The sequence below is a fragment of the Rousettus aegyptiacus genome, unplaced genomic scaffold (genome assembly GCF_014176215.1).
Source record: "Rousettus aegyptiacus isolate mRouAeg1 unplaced genomic scaffold, mRouAeg1.p scaffold_m13_p_5, whole genome shotgun sequence".
NCBI lineage: Eukaryota > Metazoa > Chordata > Mammalia > Chiroptera > Pteropodidae > Rousettus > Rousettus aegyptiacus.
Window position 1 is genome coordinate 44,215,287 of NW_023416308.1, and position 25,421 is coordinate 44,240,707.

At 36.1% G+C, this 25,421-nt stretch overlaps 1 protein-coding gene across 10 annotated transcripts in view; it reads left to right on the plus strand.

Annotated features, from left to right (window-relative positions):
* USP28 (ubiquitin specific peptidase 28) overlaps nucleotides 1-24,238 on the plus strand; it is a 54,950-nt gene extending 30,712 nt beyond the window's left edge. For 7 of the 10 annotated variants that reach the window (XM_016148976.2, XM_016148977.2, XM_036220741.1 and 4 more), the window contains 17 exons: nucleotides 564-712; nucleotides 2,496-2,623; nucleotides 4,895-4,990; nucleotides 8,064-8,243; nucleotides 10,203-10,423; nucleotides 11,318-11,388; nucleotides 12,900-13,128; nucleotides 15,144-15,338; nucleotides 16,108-16,247; nucleotides 16,403-16,582; nucleotides 17,578-17,673; nucleotides 18,380-18,558; nucleotides 18,678-18,756; nucleotides 19,558-19,637; nucleotides 20,197-20,320; nucleotides 22,091-22,286; nucleotides 22,657-24,238. In XM_016148976.2, coding sequence (XP_016004462.2) covers nucleotides 564-712; nucleotides 2,496-2,623; nucleotides 4,895-4,990; nucleotides 8,064-8,243; nucleotides 10,203-10,423; nucleotides 11,318-11,388; nucleotides 12,900-13,128; nucleotides 15,144-15,338; nucleotides 16,108-16,247; nucleotides 16,403-16,582; nucleotides 17,578-17,673; nucleotides 18,380-18,558; nucleotides 18,678-18,756; nucleotides 19,558-19,637; nucleotides 20,197-20,320; nucleotides 22,091-22,286; nucleotides 22,657-22,832 — 2,519 coding nt within the window. In that variant the 3' untranslated portion in view covers nucleotides 22,833-24,238. The remainder of the gene's footprint in view (nucleotides 1-563; nucleotides 713-2,495; nucleotides 2,624-4,894; nucleotides 4,991-8,063; nucleotides 8,244-10,202; nucleotides 10,424-11,317; nucleotides 11,389-12,899; nucleotides 13,129-15,143; nucleotides 15,339-16,107; nucleotides 16,248-16,402; nucleotides 16,583-17,577; nucleotides 17,674-18,379; nucleotides 18,559-18,677; nucleotides 18,757-19,557; nucleotides 19,638-20,196; nucleotides 20,321-22,090; nucleotides 22,287-22,656) is intronic. The other 3 variants (XM_016148985.2, XM_016148986.2, XM_016148984.2) reach the window with 2 other exon arrangements.
* Nucleotides 24,239-25,421: the final 1,183 nt, after the last annotated feature.

Sequence of the window (25,421 nt, forward strand, 5' to 3'; positions counted from 1 at the left end):
TCAGACAAATGCAGATCTGAATGCTGGTTCTGCCTCTTAGCACCTGTGTAATCATGGACAAACCATGTGAGCTCCTGGACCCTCAGTCTTCTCATCTATCAGATGGGCCCAATCTTTATTTCAGATTTGTACTGCCCAGACCTAGTATTAATGGCAAACATACAGTCATGTTACGTAACTTTCTCTGTGTTGTTTTTTTCCAATGAAATATCTCATCTCAAAAGGTTTTATTAAGTTAGACTGTCAAAAACACTTGTCTACTATAGAGACTCATCTAAACTCTGTGTTGGACACAAGGTTTTTTATTTTTTAAACTATGGAGAATTTTGAACACATGCAAGTGGCAACCTCCATGAACTCAGCAACCATTAGTGTGACAGTTGTAAATGATCAGTGCCTGGATCCACTGGTTCATTAAAGGTTGCCATATAGGCTTACGTGCACTTCGAACCAGATCTCAGGATGTTACTGAATTCAGAACACATTGTCTCTCTGGTGCCAGAGAAAAAGGGCTTTAGATAGTGGTAGTGATATGTTTTAAAAAGCAATCTGTTTCTTTCTAGGAAAACCCTTTTGTAACAATGAGACTTTCGGCCAGTATCCCCTTCAGGTAAATGGTTATCGCAACTTAGACGAATGTTTGGAAGGGGCCATGGTGGAGGGTGACATTGAACTGCTTCCTTCCGATCATTCAGTGAAGTATGGACAAGAGGTGAGTTGGATCTTTTTATCTGGTATACCAGTGACAAAGCCAGTTAAGTAGGACTGAGCTTTTATTGGCAAATAGTTTCCCATCATGTATTAAATAACTTTTACACCTAATAGAACTTGAAGTAGTCTGAAGTCTCTCATGAATTGATATGAGTTAGTGAGTGTTAGTATTTGATAAATAAATTCTTTACTAAAAGTATGAATTTGAGTTAATCATATAAAGGTTATATGCTTCTTCTGATGTTTTAAGTATGATCAAGTTTCTCTTTTTCTGTTGAAGCCTACCTGTACCTGAGTAGGGAGAACCCACTGCCTCCATATTTTCGGAGGGTAAAAGTACAGTGATTAACTCCTATGGTATGCCATTTAGAATATTTTCCCTATTATAGTGTTTACTGTTTTGAGTTGTAAATTCTGCTTTTGCTTTAAATTTTTAAAAATTTTATATTAATTTATTTATTTTTGTGGGTTGGGAAGAAAGGGAAGATTAAAGGGAGAGCAAGGGTAATTAATGTCTCAGAATTCCAGCTGGGTTAAGAATTTAGTGAATTTCATTTGGAGCATAATTGTCAGCACAACACAGCTTGGATTATTCTTCTTTCATCATACATTTTGAGACAAAATTGTGGCTTCTAAGAGTCCAACTCAGTAATTACTACAGGAAAAAGAAAATCTTTCTTGAATTAAAATAGAGAGCTTAACTTGAGCCTTGTCAAAGTGCATTGGTGGTGGAGCCCAGTTGGAACTGGGAGAGAGTTACTGCCTCCCTAGCTTTTCAAGGAAAATACTAATTCCTGATTGGGAGGCATATAACATTTACACCATCTGTGCAGAACTGAGGCTTGCTCTTACGAAAGAGGAGGACTGTTCATTAGCTGCTTAGCCCTCTGGAGACCTTTATTCAAGAATGGGAACTCTAGTAAAAAAGTAGAAAATCATGTTTGTTTAAATGTAGCCTTGAGGTAGTCAGACTGGCTGTCTGGATTCACCTTTTGCTGGCAAGGGTACGTAAAGGGAGCATAGCTCTTTGTACCTTTGATAAAGGAAACATTTTAAAGCAGTTCATACAGACCTCTGGCATATAGGTGAATTGAACAGAAATGCCATTCCTGGTTTAGATTTCCCTCACCTATGATCAGTGACAGTTGAGATCTTTTCAAGGTTCATTTCTCTGGTTCCCTTAGGAGATAACTTGTAAATCCTTGGAATTTAGAGATTTTCTCAGAAACTTGAGAACTCATAATCAAAAGGCTACTTCAGGTTTCCTTTTTAGACACAGAAAGCATTCAACTTATGGTTAATAGACTATAAGTAAATAGTATATAATGTATGCACATATATTAGTCTTTATAGCTGATTCATGGAGACAGTTGACTCCTTAGTTATATGCAGCTTAGATCACAATTTCTAATCCTTTGGTTAGGCTAGCCATTTTCTTCAGGTTTTGAACCTCTTTTCAGTACTGATGATTTAATGAGTGAGTTGTGTAGGTGCTTGTTGCAATTCACATATTCAAGGGTGGTTATTTCTGAGGATGATAGTTGAGTAGAATAGTGTTGACTGGCTCATAAATTTGGAGGATTGAGGAATATTTAACCATATTATCTAAGAGGGCATGATTCTAAGTGGTCATTTTCTTTAGAATTTGAGATTAAATAAACACTCTATTATATTGAATATAAATTCTATACCAATAGAATACATATATGAGGGATATTTTAAATATGGCTATTGCCATTTCCTAAAAATAACTTCTTTCTCCCACATTTCTACTCTTGACATAGTGTTGGTTTACAAAGCTACCTCCAGTGTTGACCTTTGAACTCTCAAGATTTGAGTTCAATCAGTCCCTTGGTCAGCCAGAGAAAATTCACAATAAGCTGGAATTTCCTCAGATCATTTATATGGACAGGTGAGTTCTGTGGTTGATTATCACCTTTTTGCATTGGAGCAGAAGTGAGCCCATGCTGAGTATATTGTGCATAGGAATCACCTGGAGGTCTTGATAATATGCAAATTTGGAGTTAGTGGATCTAGATTAGGGCTCAAGAGTTTGCATTTCTAAGAAGCCCACAGGGTGATGCTAATAATACTTCTGATCTCTGAACCACAATTTGAGGAGCTAGGCTTTAGGTGAAAACCCTGCTAATTTGTGGATGAAGCACACTGTATAGAATAACCATAGTTTATTTCTTTATAATCTGGTTTATTGATGTATAGTTTACATACAAAAGGAGTTACCATTCTTAGATATACAGCCACATGTATATAGCCAAGTAACCACCATTACAGTCAAGATATGGAATATTTCCATCATCCAAAAGGTTCCTTTGTGCCCCTTTGTAGTCGATCCCTTTCCTCCACCCCAAGCCTTGGCAACCAGTTACTTATTTTCTGGCCCTGTAATTATACATTTCTAGACTATCATAATTAGGGACATTAATATTCAGTATGTATCTTGTTGTGGCTGTCTTCTTTAATTTATGATTATGTTTTGGGGATTCACCCATGTTGTTGCATATATCAGAGATTTGTTTCTTAGCATTATTGAGTAGTAGTTCATTTTATGAATGTACCACGATATTTTTTTCCATTCACCAGTTGATGGACATTTCAAATGTATCCACTTTTAGATTATTATGAATAAAGTTGCTATGAACATTCACATGAAAGTCTTGATGTGGGTTTTAGTGTTTCTGGGTAAAATACCCAGGAGTAAGATTTCTGGGTTATATGAAAAGTGTATGTTTATAAGAAATTTCCAAACTGTTTTGTAAAGTGGCTATACAATTTTGTATTCCTACCAGCACTATATGAGAGCTCTGTTTTCTCCAAATCCTCTCCAATATGTGGAATTATCTTTCTTTTTAATTTTAGCCATTACAGTGATTTTGTAGGAATATATTTTCTTTTGATTTATGTTTCCCTGATAACTAATGATGTCGAGCATTTTTTCATATATTTAATTAAGTGTGATTTGTATATTTTCTCTGGTGAAGTGTCTGTTCAAACCTTTCGTCTACTTTTTAACTGGGTTTGTTGTGTTCAGACTGAGTTGTAAGAGTTCTTTATATACTTAAGATACAAATCTAAACATTTACTGTCTGTGCTTGTCTCTTCCATTTACTTCCAGTGTATTTAGAAGAGGAGGAATTTTAGTTTTGAGAAAGTGTAACAGCAGTTTTTTTTTATTGTCCTTTTTGTTTTCTGATTAAGAGATATTTGCTAACCCAAGGTCACAAAGATTTTCTTCTATTTTTTTTCCTAAAAATGTTGAAATTTTAACTCATATTCATGTCTATCATCCATTTAGAATTTATCTTTACATATAGTATGAAATAAAGGGTTGGTTTTTTATTTACAGGAGGGGGAAAGAATGCACGTGGATGTCCAATTATTCTAGCACCATTTGTTGAAAAGACTCTCCTTCTCCCCCCTACCCCCATTGAATTACATTGGTATCTTTGTCAAAAAATAATTGAACATATTTTTGGGTCTATTTTGGAGGGTCTCTTTTTTCTCTATTGGCTAATTTTATGCCAGTGCTACATTGTCTTGGTTACTGTGGTTTTATTGTCAATCTTGATATCAAATAGTGTTAAATCCTCCAACTTTGTTTTTTGTTTTTAAATTGTTTCATTTATTCTGATCCTTAGTATTTCAATATAAATGTTAGAACCAGTTTGTCAGTTTCTACCTAATAGCAATTGAGATTATATTGAATCTACAGATCAATTTAAAGAAATTGACATCTTAACAATTTTTAGCCCTTCAATCCATGAGCATAGTATAACTCCATTTATTTAAGTCTTTGCGAATTTTTCTGAGTGATGGTTTGTAATTTTTAGTGTACAGGCCTTGCCCATATCTGATATTCTATCCCTAAATTTATGTTTAATGTTACTCTAATTTTTTTAAATTCTACTTTGAGTATACAGAAATGCAATAGCTGTTTTTCCTCGTTTTTAATTGACTTTGTATATTTTGATCTTACTAAATTCACTTACTAGTTCCGATGCATTTTTATAGATGTCTTGAGATTTTCTATATAGATGATCATGTCATTTGCAACAAAAGGTAGTTTTACTTCTTCCTTTGTAGGACGTTTCCTTGTATCCCTAGTTTGCCTTGACTTTGCGTCATTGATATTTTTAAACTTTCGTTTTTGGGCTTATTTGCTTAGGTATATGTACAGGAGCAAAGAGCTTATTCGAAGTAAGAGAGAGTGTATTCGTAAGTTGAAAGAGGAAGTGAAAGTCCTGCAGCAAAAGCTGGAAAGGTGAGTTGTGGACACCTGTGTTCTTGGAGATACAAAAGTTTATAAACTTAAGATAATTTGCTTATATTTAAAATAAATTCAGAATTTAAGTATTAACTAGTATATTTTATAAAATGGCTAAGAAAGTTTTTTTAAGTGTGAAGCAGTGTTCAAGACGAGCTAATAGTATCTATGTGTGAACAGTAGTTTCAAGGGATTTAAGTGACAGTCACTGTTAGTTACAATCACAGTCAGTTATTGCAGTGTATTGCAGAGAACCGACATTCTGATTTTATAGCCCTTTACTTTTTCTACTCGCCTTGCTATCTTTGTCACAAATGTGAGAGGCTAACTGTCATAATACTGCAATCCCTTTGTCTTGGGAAACCAGGTTCTGAAGTGTCTAGGAAAAGTAAACAAAACAAACAAAACACCCTAGTGCAGTTCTACCTAGAACACTAACTGATTAAAAGAGCTTATATTACTGACACATACAAAGTCCTTTGTCTTATGAAGGAATTGTTCTCTCTCTCTCTCTCTCGCTCGCTCTCTCTCTCTCTCTCTCTCTCTCTCTCTCTCTCTCTCTCTCTTTTTGATGCTATATCTGTGTAATCACCCTAAGGAGGAGTCAGTGTAATTTCTTTTTAGTCATGATAGAGACCGTTGATATAGCATTGAAAAAGGAATCCCATGCAATGTCAGTGGCTTTTTTCCCTTTATCTGCTTAACAGTTCTGCTGCTACCATCGGCCCACCTCTACCCACTCCATTGCTAGGTCACTGATTTCCCCTAGAGGCAACATGTTCCACACCAACCCATGAGAGGCCTTGCACCTATAGGTACCCCCCACCTAAATTCCTTTCACTCACTTAAGAAGAACTTATCCAAGACATATTGTGATGAATCATCTAGTTGTCTTAAATGTAGACTCAAACTGAAGATTGACTCCTCAAATACTGTCCTGGAAGTGATTTACAGGATTCTGCCTACCACAATTTTTTACTTTTAAGGTTTTAGTGATACTCTGTAAGACTGGAAAGTGTTGTTTTCATAGATCCAAATAAACTTCATGTCTTATAGCTAAAAAATTCTCAATTTACTGGTAACCAACAAGGTATTCTGGCTTATTTGGATATTAAAATAGTGTGTGGGACTATGTCCTTTCGTACAATATTATTCTTTTTTAAATAAAATGACTTTAAATTTCATATAATTTAATGTGGATGTAATTTTTTAAAAAATTACTTGTGACTTACTCCTGGGAAAATATATAAGAAACTATTAATGGAGACCATTAGGCAGGAGAACTGAGATGGGGATGGATGACTTGACTTTTATGGTTTGTTTTATACTTTTTGTATTTGATTTTTCTTAACTGGTACTTGCATTATTTTTATCATTAAAAAAATAAAAATGTTTACTATTTCTTCTCTAAGATACCTTGATATAATATTAAAAGTAGGATTTATGTACAGCGAAGACAACTTTTTTGAAACTTTACTCTCGTTCTAAATTGAATTAATATTACATTGTATGAAGTGGTTGGTCTAAAGGAATTCAGTATAAGGACAGGAAAATGTCATAAAATCAAAGATAAGTTTCTTAGAGAAATTTTTTCTTGCAACTTTGCATGAGTATCATAATAAAATACAGCAAACTTGGGAAGAATTACAGGTATAAAATGATCGCTTAAAATCCTATGACATTATCAATGCTGCATTGTTAGTAAGAAAATACTTCCTTTTTGATCCAGGCCAATCGTGTATTGATTGATTAATTCAACAAACACTGAGGGCTTAGGAAGACATATTAACCATGTCCGTGGGATAGACGAAAAGTTTAGTTCATGTACTGAGGAGTTCAGGGAGGAAAGATGGTCCTTCCAGTGTTAGGGTTTGGGGTGGGGTGGTGGCGAAGTAAGGAAGATTTCATGGAGAGAGTAGATCTTAAAAGATAAATAGAATTTAGATAAGCTGATGGTAGCTGAAATTAAGGCAAGGAAATACATGTAAGGAATAGAACAGTTCTTTAAATTTCCTCTAGCTTTATGTATTCAGCATCCTTTTCAGTGAAAGCTGAAAGTAGCTCCCTGTGGCAGCCAAAACCACAGGAGAAATAATTGTTCTTGTAAATTAGTAAAGATGAAATGTCTCTGCTACATACCCTTTAACATGTAGTCGACTTTGAGTTGCACTATACTTATTTTCTACTAGTATTTTCATTTTATAATGTCTCTTATAATATAGAAACAATTTTCCTTCTTCCTGGTTCTTTCTTTCACTTTATTCAAAGAATAAAAGTGTGAAGTGATTCTGTATTTGTAAATGGAATCCCAGAGTTATAGTTTACCTGTACTATTTTAAACTCTAGTGAACTATAGAATTTATTAAAGTAAATCTTTTTACTGAGTCTAACATGTTAGTAATTGAGAAATTGGGTATTATTAAAATAATTTGTTGGTTATTTTTGGTTACATATTTAAGATATTTATTATTTACTAATCCCAAAGAAAACTTTAATAATTTGTGCTTGGCCTATGCTATTGAATGAGCATATGAATAATAAGGTACTTAGGACTCTGCAAAAGAAAGATTTGGCAGTTTTCTTAAACTCTGACCTTTATCAACACGTTCTTCCCATTTCCAGCTTTCTTTCTCTCATTTTTTCTAATAATTGCAGAATAGTTGATCTAAAGGACAGCAAAGAAAAAAAGCCCTTGTGTTCACCAGCATTATTTTCAGATATGAGTACTGGTACTGTTTCTGTTTTTCCATAAGAAACATCATTTACTTTTATGACCAGAGCCTATATGTGATATGATATCAAAAAAAAGCATAACAGGCATGACTTTGATTTGGAACACATTTGAAATGTTTTCTGCCAGGTATATAACATTTAGATTTTTGGGAATTTTTACTTTTGTGATTAGAGAATTTTTGCCCTATAGCTTTTTTGAGTAACATATTAAATATTGTATAGCCTTTAGGAATAAGCCTTCGCATTTACCCTTTGCACGATAATGGATAATTTTTCAGCAAGCCTTGAAATCTAAGACAGACCTAGCCAATAGTGTACCACTGTCTTTGCTGCTTAGGTATGTGAAATATGGCTCAGGCCCAGCTCGCTTCCCACTTCCGGACATGTTGAAATATGTTATTGAATTTGCTAGTACAAAACCTGCCTCAGAAAGCTCTGTGTCTCAAAGTGGCACATGCATGACTTTACCACTTTCTTCAGTGCACCGCTCGGTTTCTGACCTGACATCCAAGGAAAGGTAATATAAAGAAATTTTTTAAATTGTGTGTGTGTGTGTGTGTGTATGTGTGTGTATGTTGATTTAATTTGAACTATACACCATCTTGCTACCTGGTTAACACTCATCTCGTATGAGCTTAAGGGCTGTGAACTCTGTCTTAAAGCGGGGATGGATTTTGCCGACTTTCCCCTGGGAGAGTGCTCATAATTTCTGCCAGTGCGCTCATATTACCCGCAGGATGGTTGGGATTATTTCAGAAGATTCTTGAACTGTCTGTCGTAGCGTAGCGTTGTTGCTCCACCAGGGCTGCCTTGTTTTGAGCTATATATAAGCACACTGCCACTCAAGGCCTTTCTCAGAGGAAACCTGCTCTTCCAAGCTTCTTATTCTGTCTGCTGAAAAGTATGCACAACTAAGTAAACATTAAGGAAAGAGAGACTTATTCATAAATAGAAAGTTTGAACATGGAAAAAACTGGCTAGAAATTGAAGAGAACAACTTAGAAGGGCTTATCTAGTGAAGAAACAGGGAGGCCACATCATATGAGCCCCGTAATTTTGTTCCAGCTCAGCCACATGCAACAACCCTTGTGGCCTGGAGGAAGCAATGGGGTCACTTGGATCAAATTTATTGTGTGTCCTGACTAATGAAAACACTAGAACCTCTTTTAAAAAAGGTTTCATTTTTATGTTCGAAAAGTCCAACCATTTCCCCATCTCTACCCCTCACACATACTAATATTTATTCATCTATGCATAAAGTACTTATCTGGATAGAACATGCCAAATGTTAAGACAGATTATCTCCAGGGAGTGGCCTGAGGCAAGGGATGGAGAATTCTTTTACTTTTTATACTCTGTCTCTGTGTTTGGATTTTTATAGAATGTTCTTATGTTCTTTATGAAATATAAGTGGTTTTAATTTTTAAAAAGTAGTTGGCCAGTCTGTTTAATCACATAAAATAATACTGCCTACTGCCTAATGTTATTAGATTTTAAAGTTACTCTGCGTGTGTGTGTGTGTGTTCTGAGATTGAGATTTCTGATCTCTTGCTTATGTTGGGCTTATTTTTCCACATGTGTGGGTCCTTTGGGAAGAGATTTTTGCCATTATGTTGTGTGTGTGACAGCAGGTGGGAGGAGTAGAGATTGAGGGTTTAAGTTAAAGCAAAAGGAAGTTTGTGTTCATTTTTAGTGTGAAACAAACCTAAGTACAATTAGAAGCTTATATTCTATCTTGTTAGTCTATGTACAGTTTGACAATAGTTAATTAGTAGATAAATTAGTATTTATTTTATATACTTTATTCTCAGTTAGTTTAGGGCAATGGTGTAAAGAAGCTAACATATTTTTAGAGCTGAGTGTTAGATTACTTAACCTGAGGCTACTAACTTTTCCCTGGGTATTTAGCTAAGGAGTGGTAGAGCTAGGATTGTCTGCCTTTATGTTCTGCTCCCAGAGTGCCACCTAGGTCATATTCCTGTGAGTTGGGTGTTCAGCTGATACTTCATTTTTCTTGCTCTGTATATTTTGTTCCTGGATTCATCTACCCACCCCACTTCAGTCAGTTACATCTTGATTCCTCAATTTTTCCAGTTCCAATCTTCCCTTCTTCATGTTTTCTCTTCTTTTTTTCATGAAAAGGCATTATTAAAGGTGGTTAGAGAGCATGAACCATAGACTCAAAACAGATCTAGATTTAATCCCTTTCCTAGGTAAACTTGGGTAAGTTGCTTAATTTCTCTAAACTTTAGGTTTGAAATGGGATAATATGGATAGTAATCTTATCTGCCTCATAAGCAAGTTCTGTTAAATGAGATGATGCATATAAAGGAAAGGTTTAGCTCAGTACCTATATGGTAACACCAGCATATAGTTGTACCTTTCCATGTAGCAACTTGCTTTACAGAGCACATTAATTCAGGCCAAGGCGTATTTTGGAAATTACCATATAAACATAATTTTTGTTTTTCTTCAGTGCAAGTAAAGAAAGCTCTTCTCAGGATGTTGAAAGTACCTTTTCTTCTTCTGAAGATTCTCTACACATTTCTAAGACAATGAATAAGCCACTTACATCTTTCCGGTCTCCCATGGAAATGCCTGCACACCCAGCTCCTCGAACAGTCACAGATGAGGAGATAACCTTTGTTAAGACCTGTCTTCAGAGGTGGAGGAGTGAAACTGAACAAGACATGCAAGGTCAGCCCTTTAGAATTTGTCAAGCAGTTACTCTTCGCCTTTTCCATTTGTTTTACTGTTTAGAAGTTAGGCACCTTGGGTATACATCTGCCATTGTCATATGTACTGTTGAGTTTTGGCATGGAGATTGTAATTCTTTCGTACTTTTAGTTCCCAGTAATATTGGTTCACGCACTCCCATTATATGATTGTGGAAAGATCCTTCCTAGATGCCCTACTTAACATTTCAGGGAATTTCTGGGTAGCTGAGACACTTATGATTAGCCTTGGGTAGGATTTTTATGTATCCGCTGATTTTTTTTCTTGCAGTTTATCTGAACTCTGGCTTCAGTTGACCCAAACTTAGAATTTATCTTTTCCGGATTTTCACTGTTGGAAGTCTTTTCTATATGAAGTATGCTTTCCTGAAGGTTAATGAGGCAGAGAATATTTGAGCAATGCATACAATACGAAATTCAGTTATTCAACATTGTGTTCTTAAAGTTTTTTTTGTTTTTGTTTTTTTTGGCTCATGATCATGTTTCTCAGACTTTTCTCCCTTTCCTTCCTTTCTTTTTTTCTGAGGAACATAAAAATTAAAAATCCAGATTCCTCCCCAGTTCTTATTCACAGAAATTTAGCCCTGCCTTGCTCTGCCACCTTTTTTCAAGTCCTGTCTCTGGGACATTTATTTTACACTCAAGTGACCCATTAAGGTTTTTTTCTAAATAGCCTGTTTTCACTTTAACCAGTTTTGGTGCCAGTTATAAGAGATAGTTTTTTAAAATTGTAATTAAGAGTGAAGCTGAAATTATCAGGACCCTGGGTACAGATAAACAATACTCTTTGCTGTATTGAAGCAACCTATATGATGCAGAATGAAATTATTTTAACTAAGTATTCTTTTTTTAACAGATTTAAAGAATTGTATCGCAAGCACTACCCAGACTATTGAGCAGATGTACTGTGATCCTCTCCTTCGTCAGGTAGAATGCAATTGAGGGGAAAGTAGTCAAGGCATGTTCTACTGATGCTAATGGTAGATACAAAAAGAAAATTATATAGTTTTCTTTGAAACTGAATGGGAACCTCCCTGCAATATAAGAATAAACTTAGGAAAGAAATAGGTATTGTTCTGTTTCTTTATTTTAGGCTAAAAAAAGCAGTATATCTTCTGCCATCAATAGAACCCAAAAGGTATTTGTTTTGATTCTGCCATGTGTTTTATCTGGTGCTTTTTTTTTTTTATTTTTATTTTTTGATATATTAGAAAGGTTTGCTGTTGAAGTAATAAAAATTTGTCATACAATGGTGATTTAAGTAGTACAGTGGGGAAAATCTGAACTAAGGACCAGTTTATCCTTTCCAAAGTACCATGATCCTTTGTTTAGCAGTATGCTTTCAAACTTTATTTCTCTAATGACTCCAAAAGGGAGGTGAGCAGGACAAATTCTTATTATCCACATAAATTTTTGTTTAGGATAACATTCTGGGTATGGAGGGTAAAAAGGTCCCATTTAGTGATATGACCTCTTAGTGGCCTCCATGTGAACTGCAGGAGGAGAAGAGCTGTGTTTCCAGGGCTGCATGGGGACGCGGTTCTGTCACGTAGCTGGAATGCATTGTATAAACCTTGGGTTTTCTCCATTTTCTCTTTTGTATTATTTCAAGAATTTTGCTACCTGTAAAAACATGCCAAATTACTGATTAAATGTAAGTTTAATTTGATTCTATGGCTGACCTTCCCTTTTTTCCACCAGTAGTTACTTGGCACTTAAACATTGTTTTATTTTCTCAACATTGAAAAAAGAAATACTTTTCACGTATTGAAACAAACAAGTATATAGTTAAAAATAAACAAGTATGTAGTTACATAAAAAAGTATGTAGGGACCATGTGACTGATTCATAATGAAATGTGCTAACTTGATTTTTGGTACCAAATAAAACAGGCATAGAACAAGATAGCCATTTAACTCGTGGATACCAAATATGGTAAACGTTTTCTCAATATGAGTAGTCAAGATGTTCTTTTTTTTTTTTTAAATGCACCTGGTCTTCCTAAGTGGTGTCCCATCCAAGTACTAACCAGGCCCAACGTTGCTTAGCTTCTCAGGCATGTTCAGGGTGGCATGGCCGTAGAGGAGATGTTCTATTTTTAGATAAACTGAGTTTGGAATTAGGGGATAAATAGGTCTAGGTTATCTTAGATCTTAGATCTGTAATCCTCAGAGTTTAGAGTTGAATGGGGCCTCAAAGAGGTTATCTAGTTCAACTGTTGGTTTTCAGGATTCAGGAACTGAGGAAATTGGTAGATTTCAAGGTCATGTTTTTTGTTAGTTCATCTTAAAAATCAGTAAGATATTTTGATGTGAACCATATATCAAACACAGTTTTCTGTTGTCTGCTGTTTGGGAATAATTTTGAATTTTAATAACCTAACCTTTACCATATTACTTTGCTTAATCTAACTCAAGAATATGCCCTCTGATTTGCAGGTGCCTTATCGTTTGCATGCAGTTCTTGTTCATGAAGGACAAGCAAATGCTGGACACTACTGGGCTTACATCTATAACCAACCCCGACAAGTCTGGCTCAAGTACAATGATATCTCTGTTACTGAATCTTCCTGGGAAGAACTTGAAAGAGATTCCTATGGGGGCCTGAGAAATGTTAGTGCTTACTGTCTGATGTACATTAATGACAAGCTACCCCACTTCAATGCAGGTAAAAATATCTTAGCAGAAGCCAGAGGTGAGGGGAAATCTGTACTACTCAGGGAAGGGGAACAGTATTGTAGTTTATAAAAAAAATTTTAAACTAGGCTTTATTATAAGTAATAATGCATTTTAAAAATACTAACAGTACAAAAGAGAATAAAAAGAAAACATAGGTTTGCTTTTCTTTTTTCATCCTTGAGCCCAACAAGTATCTATTGTTAGGTTTCTTATGTAGTCTTCAAGAAAAGCTCTATGCAGATGCTAGATTTTATTTACTGACATCTCTCTCCTACCCTCTATTTTTCCCCAAATGGGATATTTTTCCATGGGATATATTTTTCCATGGGATATATTATTCTGTATTTTTTTGTTAATCGTGTATCTTAGCAATCTACATTTTCATAAATAAAACTGAACTCATTCTTCTTAACAACTGCATAATAATTCCATTCCATGGAATATGTACATAATTTATTAAACCAGCCTCCCATTTATGGACTTTTAAGTTGTCTCTAGTGTTTTTCTTTTTTAGTGACCTTTTTGTGCATATATTTTTGTACCCTTTGGAGAATAGCTAAATTTTACAAGTGGATTTGCCTGAATAATTTCATGGTTCTCCTAATACTACTGCTAATGCTATGAGCAGTCATACTTACCATTTATATTGGTGCCTTAGTCCTTACTGCATGCTTTCAAACTGCATTTTTCAAGCATATAACTCTAAAAGGGAGGTAGATAGGGTAGGAATTCTTATTATCCACATTTTTCAGCTGAGTTTCTCTTGTTTTCTAGTCATACAGCTAGTAAATAAATGGCAGACCCACAGTTCAAATTCAATTCTGACTCCAGGTTCTGTGCTGTTTTCCATTTACATTATTCTTTGTTTCATCCTGTCACATCTTCTCTGAGGTCTTATGACCATCATTTCACATCTAAAATCATAGAAGTTTTTTTCTTTTATTACTCATACTTTTCAATGTTGCATAGGTAAGAGGCAGCAAGTTTTCTTTTGGATTTTGCTAGTGAGATTAGGGGATAGAAAGAATGATCACTTGATAATAATTGATCTTCATACTTGCATATTTGCAATATGAAAGGAACAGCTGCTTGTGGAAGTTATTATACAAATGACTCTACTGGCTGTTGATAGTACATAGGAGCCTTGATAATACATGTATGGTTCATCTTTACAGGTACAAACAAGTGAAAACTGTCATTTGCTTACTGCAAAGACTAGTTAATGGCAGCTAGTAAGTGGATGTGTTGTTCTGTCATAGGTTTTTTATTGTTGGTGAGAATAAAAAAATGGGTTAGAAATGAAATGTAGTAAGTCCTGATATCCTGTCATTTTTCATCATAGCTTTTAATGAACCAAGTGTTATTGACCATCTAACTGTTGTATCAAATTGCTTTCTGAAAGCATTTAATTGTGTGAAACTTGAGGCAGTATGAATGTCTTGGAATTCATCTCTAACCGTGTTGAGATGGATATTCTTATCAATAATGACAAAACTATTTAGCTTTAAATTTTCATTTGATCTAATTTTCTGAATTTCCAAGAAATACTTGGTCCATTTTTGCTACCTTGCCAATGTTTGGCCTCTATTCCAAATCCTTACTACCATCCATTCATTCAATTAACAGATATTTAGTGTGTACCTACCTGCCAGGTACTGTTATTGATGTGCTGTAACTGTTGGCCTTATTTTCTTAGTACTTCTGATGGATTATGTATGTATATGTATGTATGTATATATTTTTCATTAGGAGTAAGAAGACAGAGTATCTTTCTTTCTTCCTTTCCTTTTTTTCCTTCCTTTCCTTCCCTTCCTTCCCTTCCTTCCCTTCCTTCCCTCCCTCTCTCCCTCCCTTCTTTCCTTCCTTCCTTCCTTCCTTCCTTCCTTCCTTCCTTCCTTCCTTCCTTCCTTCTCTTTCCTTTACTTTCTCAAAAGGACCTTTTGATTTCTCGTGACCTTTTGCTGGTAATACTTCATTTTAATTCTGTCTTTGTTCTTTTTTCAGAGGCAGCTCCAAATGAATCAGATCAGATGTTAGGAGAATTGGAAGCCCTATCTGTTGAACTTAAGCATTATATTCAGGAAGATAACTGGAGGTTTGAGCAGGAAGTAGAGGAGTGGGAAGAAGAGCAGTCTTGCAAAATCCCTCAAATGGAATCCTCCACCAGCTCAGCATCACAGGATTTCTCTACATCACAAGGTATCCAAGAAGGGCATTTATACCAGTGGTCTAGTAGCATCCATGCTACACTCCCTCAGCCAGCCCTGTGAACTTCAACTTATTGAGCAATGCCACAGTATGTAACTACAGTATAGTTCAAATATAATTGGTATTGCACAACCTGGTGAAATAACTCGTGGCTTCAGAATGTAATTCTGATGACTAGAAATAATAGCAGAAAGACTAGCTACCTCTATTTTAGTCTTTGAGTTTTGCTTATTTCCAAGGTTGTAGGGAGAACTAGGATAGGATTGTATGATAACAGAAGGAAACTAGACTTTGGATGGGGAGCACACAATAAGAGTACACAGATGCCGAATTATATTCTTGTACACCCGAAAACTTTTATAATGTTATTAACCAATGTTATCCCAATAAATCTAATTTATAATAGCATTAGTTATAATGTATATACAAATGTAAATGTATCAAAGCTCAAGAACTTTTAAAATATGATTAGAAAGTTTCTTCTTTTTAAAAAAGGTGATCTTCCTAACAGTTGGTTGCTCATAGGAAGTTTTCTTGGCATAAAGGAATATGACAACATTGCGAGGCCATTAAATTTTATAAGATCATCAGTGGGTTCTTGCTGAAGTAGCTGTTTCTTCTAGTCACAGTTTCTAGGGGAAACTTGCATAGATTTTTTAAAGGTTTGTTAGGTCGTATATTAAACTTTGTATCCATCCTGCTTCCCTTCTAGACCTTACCTATTATCAGATGCTAATTCCTTTGTACAATTCTTTATCAGAGCCTTCAGTAGCCTCTTCTCATGGAGTTCGCTGCTTGTCATCTGAGCATGCTGTGATTGTCAAGGAGCAGACTGCCCAGGCTATTGCAAACACAACACATGCCTATGAGAACAGTGGTGTAGAAGCAGCCTTGAGTGAGGTGAGAATAACTTAAGAAGACTGGCAGGCTTTCATCAGAAATTGCCAGTTTTCTCACATTTCTATTATTCTGTGTCTCTGCTGCCTTTAACCAATCCTTCTTTATTTCTCCTGTTTTTTCCTTACTTGTTCTCCATTCCGCTGCTACGGCTTAAGGAAGCTGAACCCAAGAAGTCCATGCCCCTGGAAACAAACCTTGCAGAGCAGTCAGAACAGCCCCAAAAGGCTAATGATGCAGAGTCTGCTGCCCAGCCTAATTCTGAGGTCTCTGAAGTCGAGATTCCCAGTGTGGGAAGGATTCTGGTTAGATCTGATGCAGATGGATATGATGAGGAGGTACAGAGATTAGTACAGGGTTTAGCTGTTTATTATCAGTCTTATATTCCTTTCTCATGTAGCTCAATATACTTTAAGGTGTTTGGCAATAATTAACATTTTCTCATTGAAACAAATAGTGGACAAGGGAAGGGGCTCCTCTGGTTTTGACCTTAGTCACTATTTTTAAAAAGATAGCCTTGTTCCCACTGTATAATGCTCCCTGTATGTATCTACCCATGTATATACTAATGGTGGCCGCTGCAGAGTCTAGGTGGCTCAAAAAGGTAGAATTTAGTTCTTTTTTTGGTATAATGAACAAAAAAATTGCCTTTTAATTTAGGAGGTTTTGTCTTTAATAGTATTAGTCAACTGTTTTTCCTCCAAGTGTAAAATTTTCACTTGTTTGTGAGCAAAACAAATATAAATTAAAGTTGTTTTTTAATGTAAAGCTTCAGGAAGAAGCTGTAGAATCCCAAGTTATTCATTGTATATCTCCTTTGCAATTATCACTGCAAGATAAACAATTACGAATCTTGTCCCTTGGGTTTCTATTTTTCCCTTGGGATATGCTTTTTAAAATCATCGAAAGGTTTTCATTTTATAAAGTCATATTTGTGCATCCCCTAGCTGCCAAATGTACTGTTAGTCCTAGTAAAAGTCTAAAATATTTGTGTGTACCCCCCAAACTACAGAACTAAATTGAAGTTTTCATCTCAGATACTTCTCTGAGAACTATAATTAACTTGATTCTTTAGCAGCACCATAGTAGATAATTTTAGACTTAAATTGTTATGCTTCTAAATTACAGAGAGTATATATGAATGTGTGTAGAAGGCCAGGGACTGTATGTGTATATGAGAATAGGGTGTGAAACTTGACTTGCAGTAGCTGCTGGCCAAGAAGCTACACTGCCATGCTTCCCTTCAGCAATCTTCTCTCCTACCTTTCATGCCATCTTCTTTTGAACCTGTCTTCTCCTTTTTCTTTTTATGTTTTGTGCCCTCTTGTGGTAGGTGATGCTGAGCCCTGCCATGCAAGGGGTCATCCTGGCCATAGCTAAAGCCCGTCAGACCTTTGACCGAGATGGGTCTGAAGCAGGGCTTATTAAGGTATCTCTGTTTTTTAATATCTCAACCTTATACCACAAGTATCATAATAATGAGATGGTAATTCTATTAGATGGTAAAAATGGCATTAAAAATGACTTTCACTGAAGTAGAACGTGAAACTCCCTTTCCTGTCCCGACAAAGGAATAAGCCATCCCACTGTACTGGTCGCTCCTCCTCTCTTGGCACTAGTGCAGCTTTGGTGGGCAGCACCATTCTGTGTCACACCAGCCTGGAGGGCTTTTTCTCGTTTTTGGGAAATGTCTATTAATAAAACTGTAATTGAGACATTGCCTTTGTATAATTGGGGGGCCAAAATATGAGACAGTAGGCCATGTTTTTTAAGGTACTTGAATAAAATTTGAAATACTCGAATAAATTGCATTTAGGTGGATTTTTAAAATTCAGGTCCTTGAGATGCAAGAGTATAACTGAAATAATCAAAGTGAAATATTTTTCTGAGAACTTTACAAAAAATGTTTCTTACGAGTATAGTATATTATTCATCCCAGGATGTTTGAGGAGCTTCATCTCTTATGAAGTGCAAACACCTTAGAGATTCCATAGTTGCCTCTAATTCCTTTGTAAGAAGAATTTCGGAGCAGTCTTCTTAGAGTTATGAAAACCTCTATAGGCCCTAGGCATCAGCTTCTGTGTGCAGAAGCCCACCATACACCCTTTTCTAACTATTAATTTTGTTTTTAATAGGCATTCCACGAAGAATACTCCAGGCTCTATCAGCTTGCCAAAGAGACCCCCAGCTCTCATAGTGATCCTCGACTGCAGCATGTGCTTGTCTACTTTTTCCAAAATGAAGCACCCAAAAGGGTAGTAGAGCGGACCCTTCTGGAACAATTTGCAGATAAAAATCTTAGCTATGATGAAAGGTGAGAAGGGGATTCTCAGGCAGATCCACCCTCCTTCTGGGTCTGGCTTGACTAAGTGCCCTAATGGGGAAGCTGTGCACTATGGCCTTTCATTGCTTTCTGAACTTTGTCCCACACAGATCAATCAGTATTATGAAGGTGGCTCAAGCTAAACTGAAGGAGATTGGTCCAGATGACATGAATATGGAGGAGTATAAGGTGAAGTCTTTTCTTTCAATCTACAAAGCCACAAACATTAATTCCTGAGGCAAAATTGACAATTTTGTGTTATCACAGACTGATTTGTTCTCTACCCAACCCCCACCCCCCCACCCCAAAAAAGCTGGGTAAGAATGGATAAATCTTTAATCCTCAGAATAATAGGTTTCTTTGTTCCTTTCTTTTATTAGAATGAATCAGTACTTCATTTTCTTAAGTTAACTACTTTAGCCTTTTCCTTTTGAACTCATGGTTTTAGTTTATTTTAAATTATATAGTTTTCTAATATTTCTCTAATAGAAATTAAACTTTTGTGCATTAAAATGCATATAGAACTACAAATTTTCCAGAAAAGCATTGCATTATACATAAAATAATGTTAGATACTGCCTAAGGTGTGCCTGCCACGCTTTTTGAGTTTGAGTGTTGACCTGCGTGATTGAGACAGCCTTGTTTTTTCATCTTCCCAGCATCTGGTTGCTTTCTTCTGAACTTGAGGTCATTCATTTAAATAGAGCTGAGTGACTCTGACCTTGGAGTTGGAAATTAAGATGGTAAATTCTAAAGCTCACATGAAATAAATATTTCTGTTCCTCAGTGGAAAAAAATTAGGGTTGATAGTGGGCTTTTATTTTAAATGTTGAATATGTTTTTATGTGAAAGCTTTTGTATTTGTTGCTTTTGTGCGTGGCCATATGTGCTCAATCAATATATGTATTGAATTTAAAACTTTCTATGGTAGAAAATGTAGAAATAGTTTATTGTGCTCACGATGATTAATGGTAGTCATTTTCTTTTCAGAAGTGGCATGAAGACTACAGTTTGTTTCGAAAGGTGTCTGTGTATCTCCTAACAGGCCTGGAACTCTATCAAAAAGGAAAGTATGTTGGCCTTTTATGTCATTAAGATTTTTCGATGCCCACTTGTTTATTGATGCCCACGCAGGAATACTAAGAATCGCAGCCGTGCATCACCTCCCTTTTCACATGTTACAGTGTGCCTCTACTTTTTCCACTGTTGCAATTCAGTTTTACTCTAAACTGAAAATGCTATGTGTTTTTTCATCCTTCACATAATGATAGATTTATTAGTAATGAGACATAATGGCCAGATTTTCTTTGTGATAAATGAAGATGAACCCAGAGAATGAATGTTAGAGTTAGCACGGACCTTAGTGAGCATCTAATCCACTTTTATTTTAGAGTTAGGAAAAACTGAAGCCAGGGAAGTTTCATTATTTGTCCTGGGTTTTTTTGGCTAATTTATAGAAGAGCTGAGACTGGCTGCAGTCTTTGGCCTTCAAGCTTTCCCCAGTACCCAATGCTGCCTCCATCTTTAAGACTTTTCCATAAGTGCAGCCACATATTAGAGAATAGTGAGGTCTAATCCCTGCATTTTGGAAAGGAGCTCTCAGCTATTGCTTATCTGCCATTTTCTAAGGTACCAAGAGGCCCTCTCCTACCTGGTGTATGCCTACCAGAGCAACGCTGCTCTGCTGATGAAGGGGCCCCGCCGGGGAGTGAAGGAATCGGTGATCGCTTTATACCGAAGAAAATGCCTTCTGGTTTGTGCTGTTTATAAAGCCTTGTGATTTTTATTGTTTTGTTGTCTTTACTTCTACTGCAAGCCATGAAGAAATATAACTTAGAAAACAAAATAATCTCTAACAGGTTTTGGATTTTTCCAAACTCCCCAGAGTAGTTTAACATTGAAACAGGTTATTTTAAGTTAAGTGAATATCATTCTCTTTTAATCCCTGGTAGAAGTTAGATTGAGAATCAGTTATCACTTTTTTGGTGTCCTTTATGTATACCTGCACTATAGCTTTTATCATGTCGCTTTCTTACTAGATCGAGAGTTCCTTGAGTACAGATTTTCTTATTCAGCTGTTTTCTGTGTCTGGCATATAGTAATAAATGTGTATTAAAGGAATGCAGTATTTTTTCTGTGTTCCTTGATGGTAGATGGAAGTTTTAGTGACTAAAAAGAGGCTCCGGTTTTTTTAAAGGTCTGAACCATAAGAATTGGCCCTGCCATTCTGTTAATATCACTGTCATACTGAAGATGCCTCTTGTCTGTTTTGCGTTTGGCAGCCACATGGAAAGGCAGACCCATATTCTATCTGCCTATCCAAAGGCTTAAACAGGTGCTTTTCTTTCAGAAAACCACAAGGAGGAGTCTTGACATCAGATTGTGTGTCGTGTTTGTCTTTCCTGAAACTCAGCAGAATAGCCCTTCGCAGGGAGAGTCAGACCAGCATTTTTACCACTGCCTTGCTGTTAATGCTAAATGGAGGAGATTAAGTCATGACGTATATTGACCTCAAAAGCTTCATTTTCTGATTTATACTTTGATTTCTGTATCACTTATAAGTGTGGCAGGGCACTTTGAAGTTGAAAAAAAGGGCCTTGTGGATTTGATGGATCTGAATTTTATTAGTCATGCTTTTTCTTTTTTAAACCACCAAATACAGATTACATTTTGAATGTTCTGCTCAGCTTCCACAGGAGGGCAGTATTAGTGATTTAGATCGTTTCCATCACTGGCTCTTTACCCTCAGTGTGCATCAGAATCACCTAGGGAGCTTTCACCAAGTGACGATGCACAGGCCCTTCCCCAGTCACTTTGCCCATTTCCCGTTTGCCCCAAGAATACACTTGCCGGTGGCACTTGTGGCTGCAGCATTTACTCTGAGATAACTTGTTGATTCAGTCCTAACCTTACTCCCAGAGTTTGCCACAAAATATCTTGCTTTTATTATTATTTCCATCTTGCTCTAGTATATCAATAGCCTTTGGAAACAAATGACATCATTCTGTTTATAGCCTTCTGTTTTTAGTAGTGGTATTTCCATTTACAAAATAGAGTAATTTTTAATCGCTGAAAATGTCAAATCCTAGGAAACGTAGCATTCCTATGCATGATGTTAAATTAACGCTGGCAGTGAGGCACACTTTTTGTTTTTTCTAAATAGGAAATGATTTAAATTGGAGTCTGGGCATCAACATACTTCTACAGGTGATTCTGATGTTCAGTGGAGACTGAGAACCATAGAATAGGCCAGGTATTGAGCATGACCTTGACTTGTAAGTTTAGGCCAGTGGGTCAGAGGCTTAGCTGCATTAGAATCACCTTGGGAGCTTTTTAAAAATTCCACTGCCTAGGTCGCCTGCATACCAATTACATCAGCATGTTTTGGGTGGGCCATCATGGTTTTTAAAGATTCTCTAGGCAATTCCAATGTGCAGTACAGTTTGGGAACCACTTATTTTGGATCTGCTAAAATAGATATTTATCATTCAGACCTTTTTTTCACTCTACCTTTTATCTATAGGAGCTAAATGCCAAAGCGGCTTCTCTCTTTGAAACAAATGATGACCACTCTGTAACAGAGGGCATCAATGTGATGAATGAGTTGATCATTCCCTGCATTCACCTTATCATTAATAATGATATCTCCAAGGATGACCTGGATGCCATTGAGATCATGAGAAAGCACTGGTGCTCTTACCTTGGGCAAGATATTGCAGGTATGTTGTGTTTAGGACTTCCAATAATTTCTAAGCCTCTTGAGAATTATAGACATTACAGTGGTCCTACTCCGTAACACTGGTTGCCAAGCCTTTTAAAGGGATTATTGGAACCTCCCAGCATCTAAATGAGTTGAAAGTAGATCTTTTCTACTGAAACAAGCAATTGGAGCCTGGGCCTCTGTTCTCCTTAGCTTCCCTTTACCTCTTCCGTAGCTGCTGAAGCATCTCCACAGACAACCAGGAAGCCTTGTTTGAAAATATCACTGCTATGGGCTATGGAAGGCCTGCCCATATAGTTGCATACTTACTAGTTTTCACTCAAAGATCTGTTTAGCTGTATATGTAACCAACCCTTTTTCCTCCACAGAAAATCTGCAGCTGTGCTTAGGGGAGTTTCTACCCAGGCTTCTCGACCCTTCTGCTGAAATCATCGTCTTGAAGGAGCCTCCAACTATTCGACCCAATTCTCCCTATGATCTTTGTAGCCGATTCGCAGCTGTCATGGAGTCAATTCAAGGGATTTCAACTGTGACAGTGAAATAAGCCCCCACGTGTTCAAGGCTTATCCTGGTCTTTGGTTGTACTGACGTTAGTTGTCACTGTTAAACTTGGGCAAAGAATTAGGTGAAAAAGTAAGATCGAGATCCAAACCCCAACCATGCTGTGTGTAACAAATGATTGAAAATAAATTGCACTTTTTAGGAACAGAATCACAAAAGCAATTTCACTAAAAAAGGCATGAACCAGTGTATTAAGGTATTTAATTATGCCAAAAGACCTAAAATGGCCTCTTCTACCTACAAAAATGCTTGGCTTTTCTAAGCCTTTGCCACTTTTTAAATTATCTTTCAGACATAAATATTTTTGACAGCAGAATAGAAAGGTGATTCATCAGAACCTGAACCAGATGAGCAGCTACTAGTTATTTTATCAAATACAGATGACATTTAAAAATTTTTAACTGCAAGAGATGGGGAATATAAACCTTACCTGGCTCCTGACATATGACAAAATGGATTGCTGATAAATCATCACCCTTTTACATGTGGGTAGAATATAAGGTCATATAAGATGCTGAAAAGTTAAAAGAAAGCTGCCTCCTTTTTCTTCTTTCTCTTTTATTTTATATTATTAAATAAACCAGAAAACCTCATGTTCAGTCCTGAAAGAAAGGAAAGCATTAAGGACTCTAGGTGGAATGACATTGTGAAACTTGTTAGGTGATAGGTATTTTTGTTTGTTTTATTTTTTAAATGAGAAGGTATGTGTATGTAAACTCTCGGGTGTCCCATACTAGTACAGTTGAGTGTTTTTTTTTTTAGTGGTTTGGGGGTGGGTGCTTTATTTTATTTTTTGTTATTTAAGTATAGCTGGTATACAATATTATATTAGTTTCAGGTAGACAGTATACTAATTCGACATTTATACACCTTATGATGTTATCACCACACAGTAATCATCTGTCACTATACAAATTTATCATGTTGTTGGCTATATTTCCCTTCCCCTTTCCACCCATCTTTCCACCCCCGACTCTCTGAATAAAGCAAAACAAAAACAGACTCAAAGAAACAGATTAAACTGATGGTTAAAGATAGCATTTTGATAGTTGTAAACCATTTAGGTAAAATTTTCTAGTGTCTGAAAATGATCAAAAAGATTCCTAAGGCTCCCGTTGGCCTCAAAAAACATTTTGATGCCCTCCCCTTTTTGCTTTGAAAAAATAAAGAATGTGGGTTTGTAAAAAGAAAAAAAAATCTATGTGTGTATATATATATGTGTATATGTAGAGAGAGAAATATTCCCTGTTGAGCACTTTTAAAAGGCTCCAGATTGAGTAGTATTTTAACCAAATTTTTAGATTAATGAGGGAATCGTGGAAGGGAAGAATGCTTGATACAACTATGCAGATTTTATAAATGTGCAATAAAAGTATTTGTTTTACCTTTGGCGTGTAGTATGGACTTTATTTAAATATTTATTTTCTGTTTTGGAAATGGGTGGACTCGGTAGGCATTTGTCATGTTTCAGTTTTACTTTTTTAAAAGAAATAAGATTAAAGGGTTAAATTTAATGGGGATGAAGTAAGAGCAGGCAACTGTCAGTTCTTGAACAGCACCTGGTGCTGACTGATACTTTTTATCTCATTTGCTAGTTTCATTGCATTTGAGTGTATCACTTTGTGAGTTGTCATGTTTAGAAGGCAAATTTTATTTTTTTAAAACAATTTCTTATATTTTGATTAAATTAATGTTTTGGCCTTCTCTTACAGGTATTCAGAGGTGCTTTTGTTTTGTGGGAAATAGATCAATTTACAGGTATTCAGAGGTGCTTTTGTGGGAAATAGATCAATTTTCTTATATATCGATTACCTTTTACGGTTTGAAATCCTGCATACCACCATTTGCCTTTCATTTTTAAATCCCTATCATAATTGAAGACTGTGCACAGTTACATTATTTCACTTAATGTAACAACCCTGAGGTGATGAGGACTATGGTTTGTCTAAGAAAGATTAGGTGTCCTAAGTAGTAGAGCCAGGATACTTACCCTTGGTGGTCTTACTTCATAGTCTGTGCTTTTAACAGCTACTCAGTTGTCCTTGGTAGTCTTGTAAAATCTTTTTGCTTTGTGCCTTTCCACATTAGTTATTTCCTGGTCAGCTATTAGGAATCTACAGTTGGCCAAGAAAACAGATGGACATTTATAGTATGCGGTGGTGGGTAGTTTGTAAGATTGGGATCCACTCAAACCACCAGGGGGGGCAGTGCTGAGAAGTAATTTCTATTTCCTCACATTAGCTGGCTGTCTTAGGTATAGCCTGGTTCCTTATAGCCTGATTTCTTACGGAGTCCACAAACTGCCTCAGGCTAAGAATGATATTTAAAGGATTGTCAAAAAAAGGAGGGGAAAAGAGGTGGGGGAGAGGAGGAAGAGGAGGAAACCTAGATGACCCTTATCTAAAATTCATTAACCATAAAAAAGATAAGTTAATTTTAAAAAATGAAAAAATAAAATGACTTAAGAGTTTGACTTCAGCATAAATTTCCTTAAGACCGGGTTTAGATTTAACATGGTTAACTGGAATTGCAGTCCTCTTCTGCTTGGATTTGTTAGCTCTTTTAAGAAGTA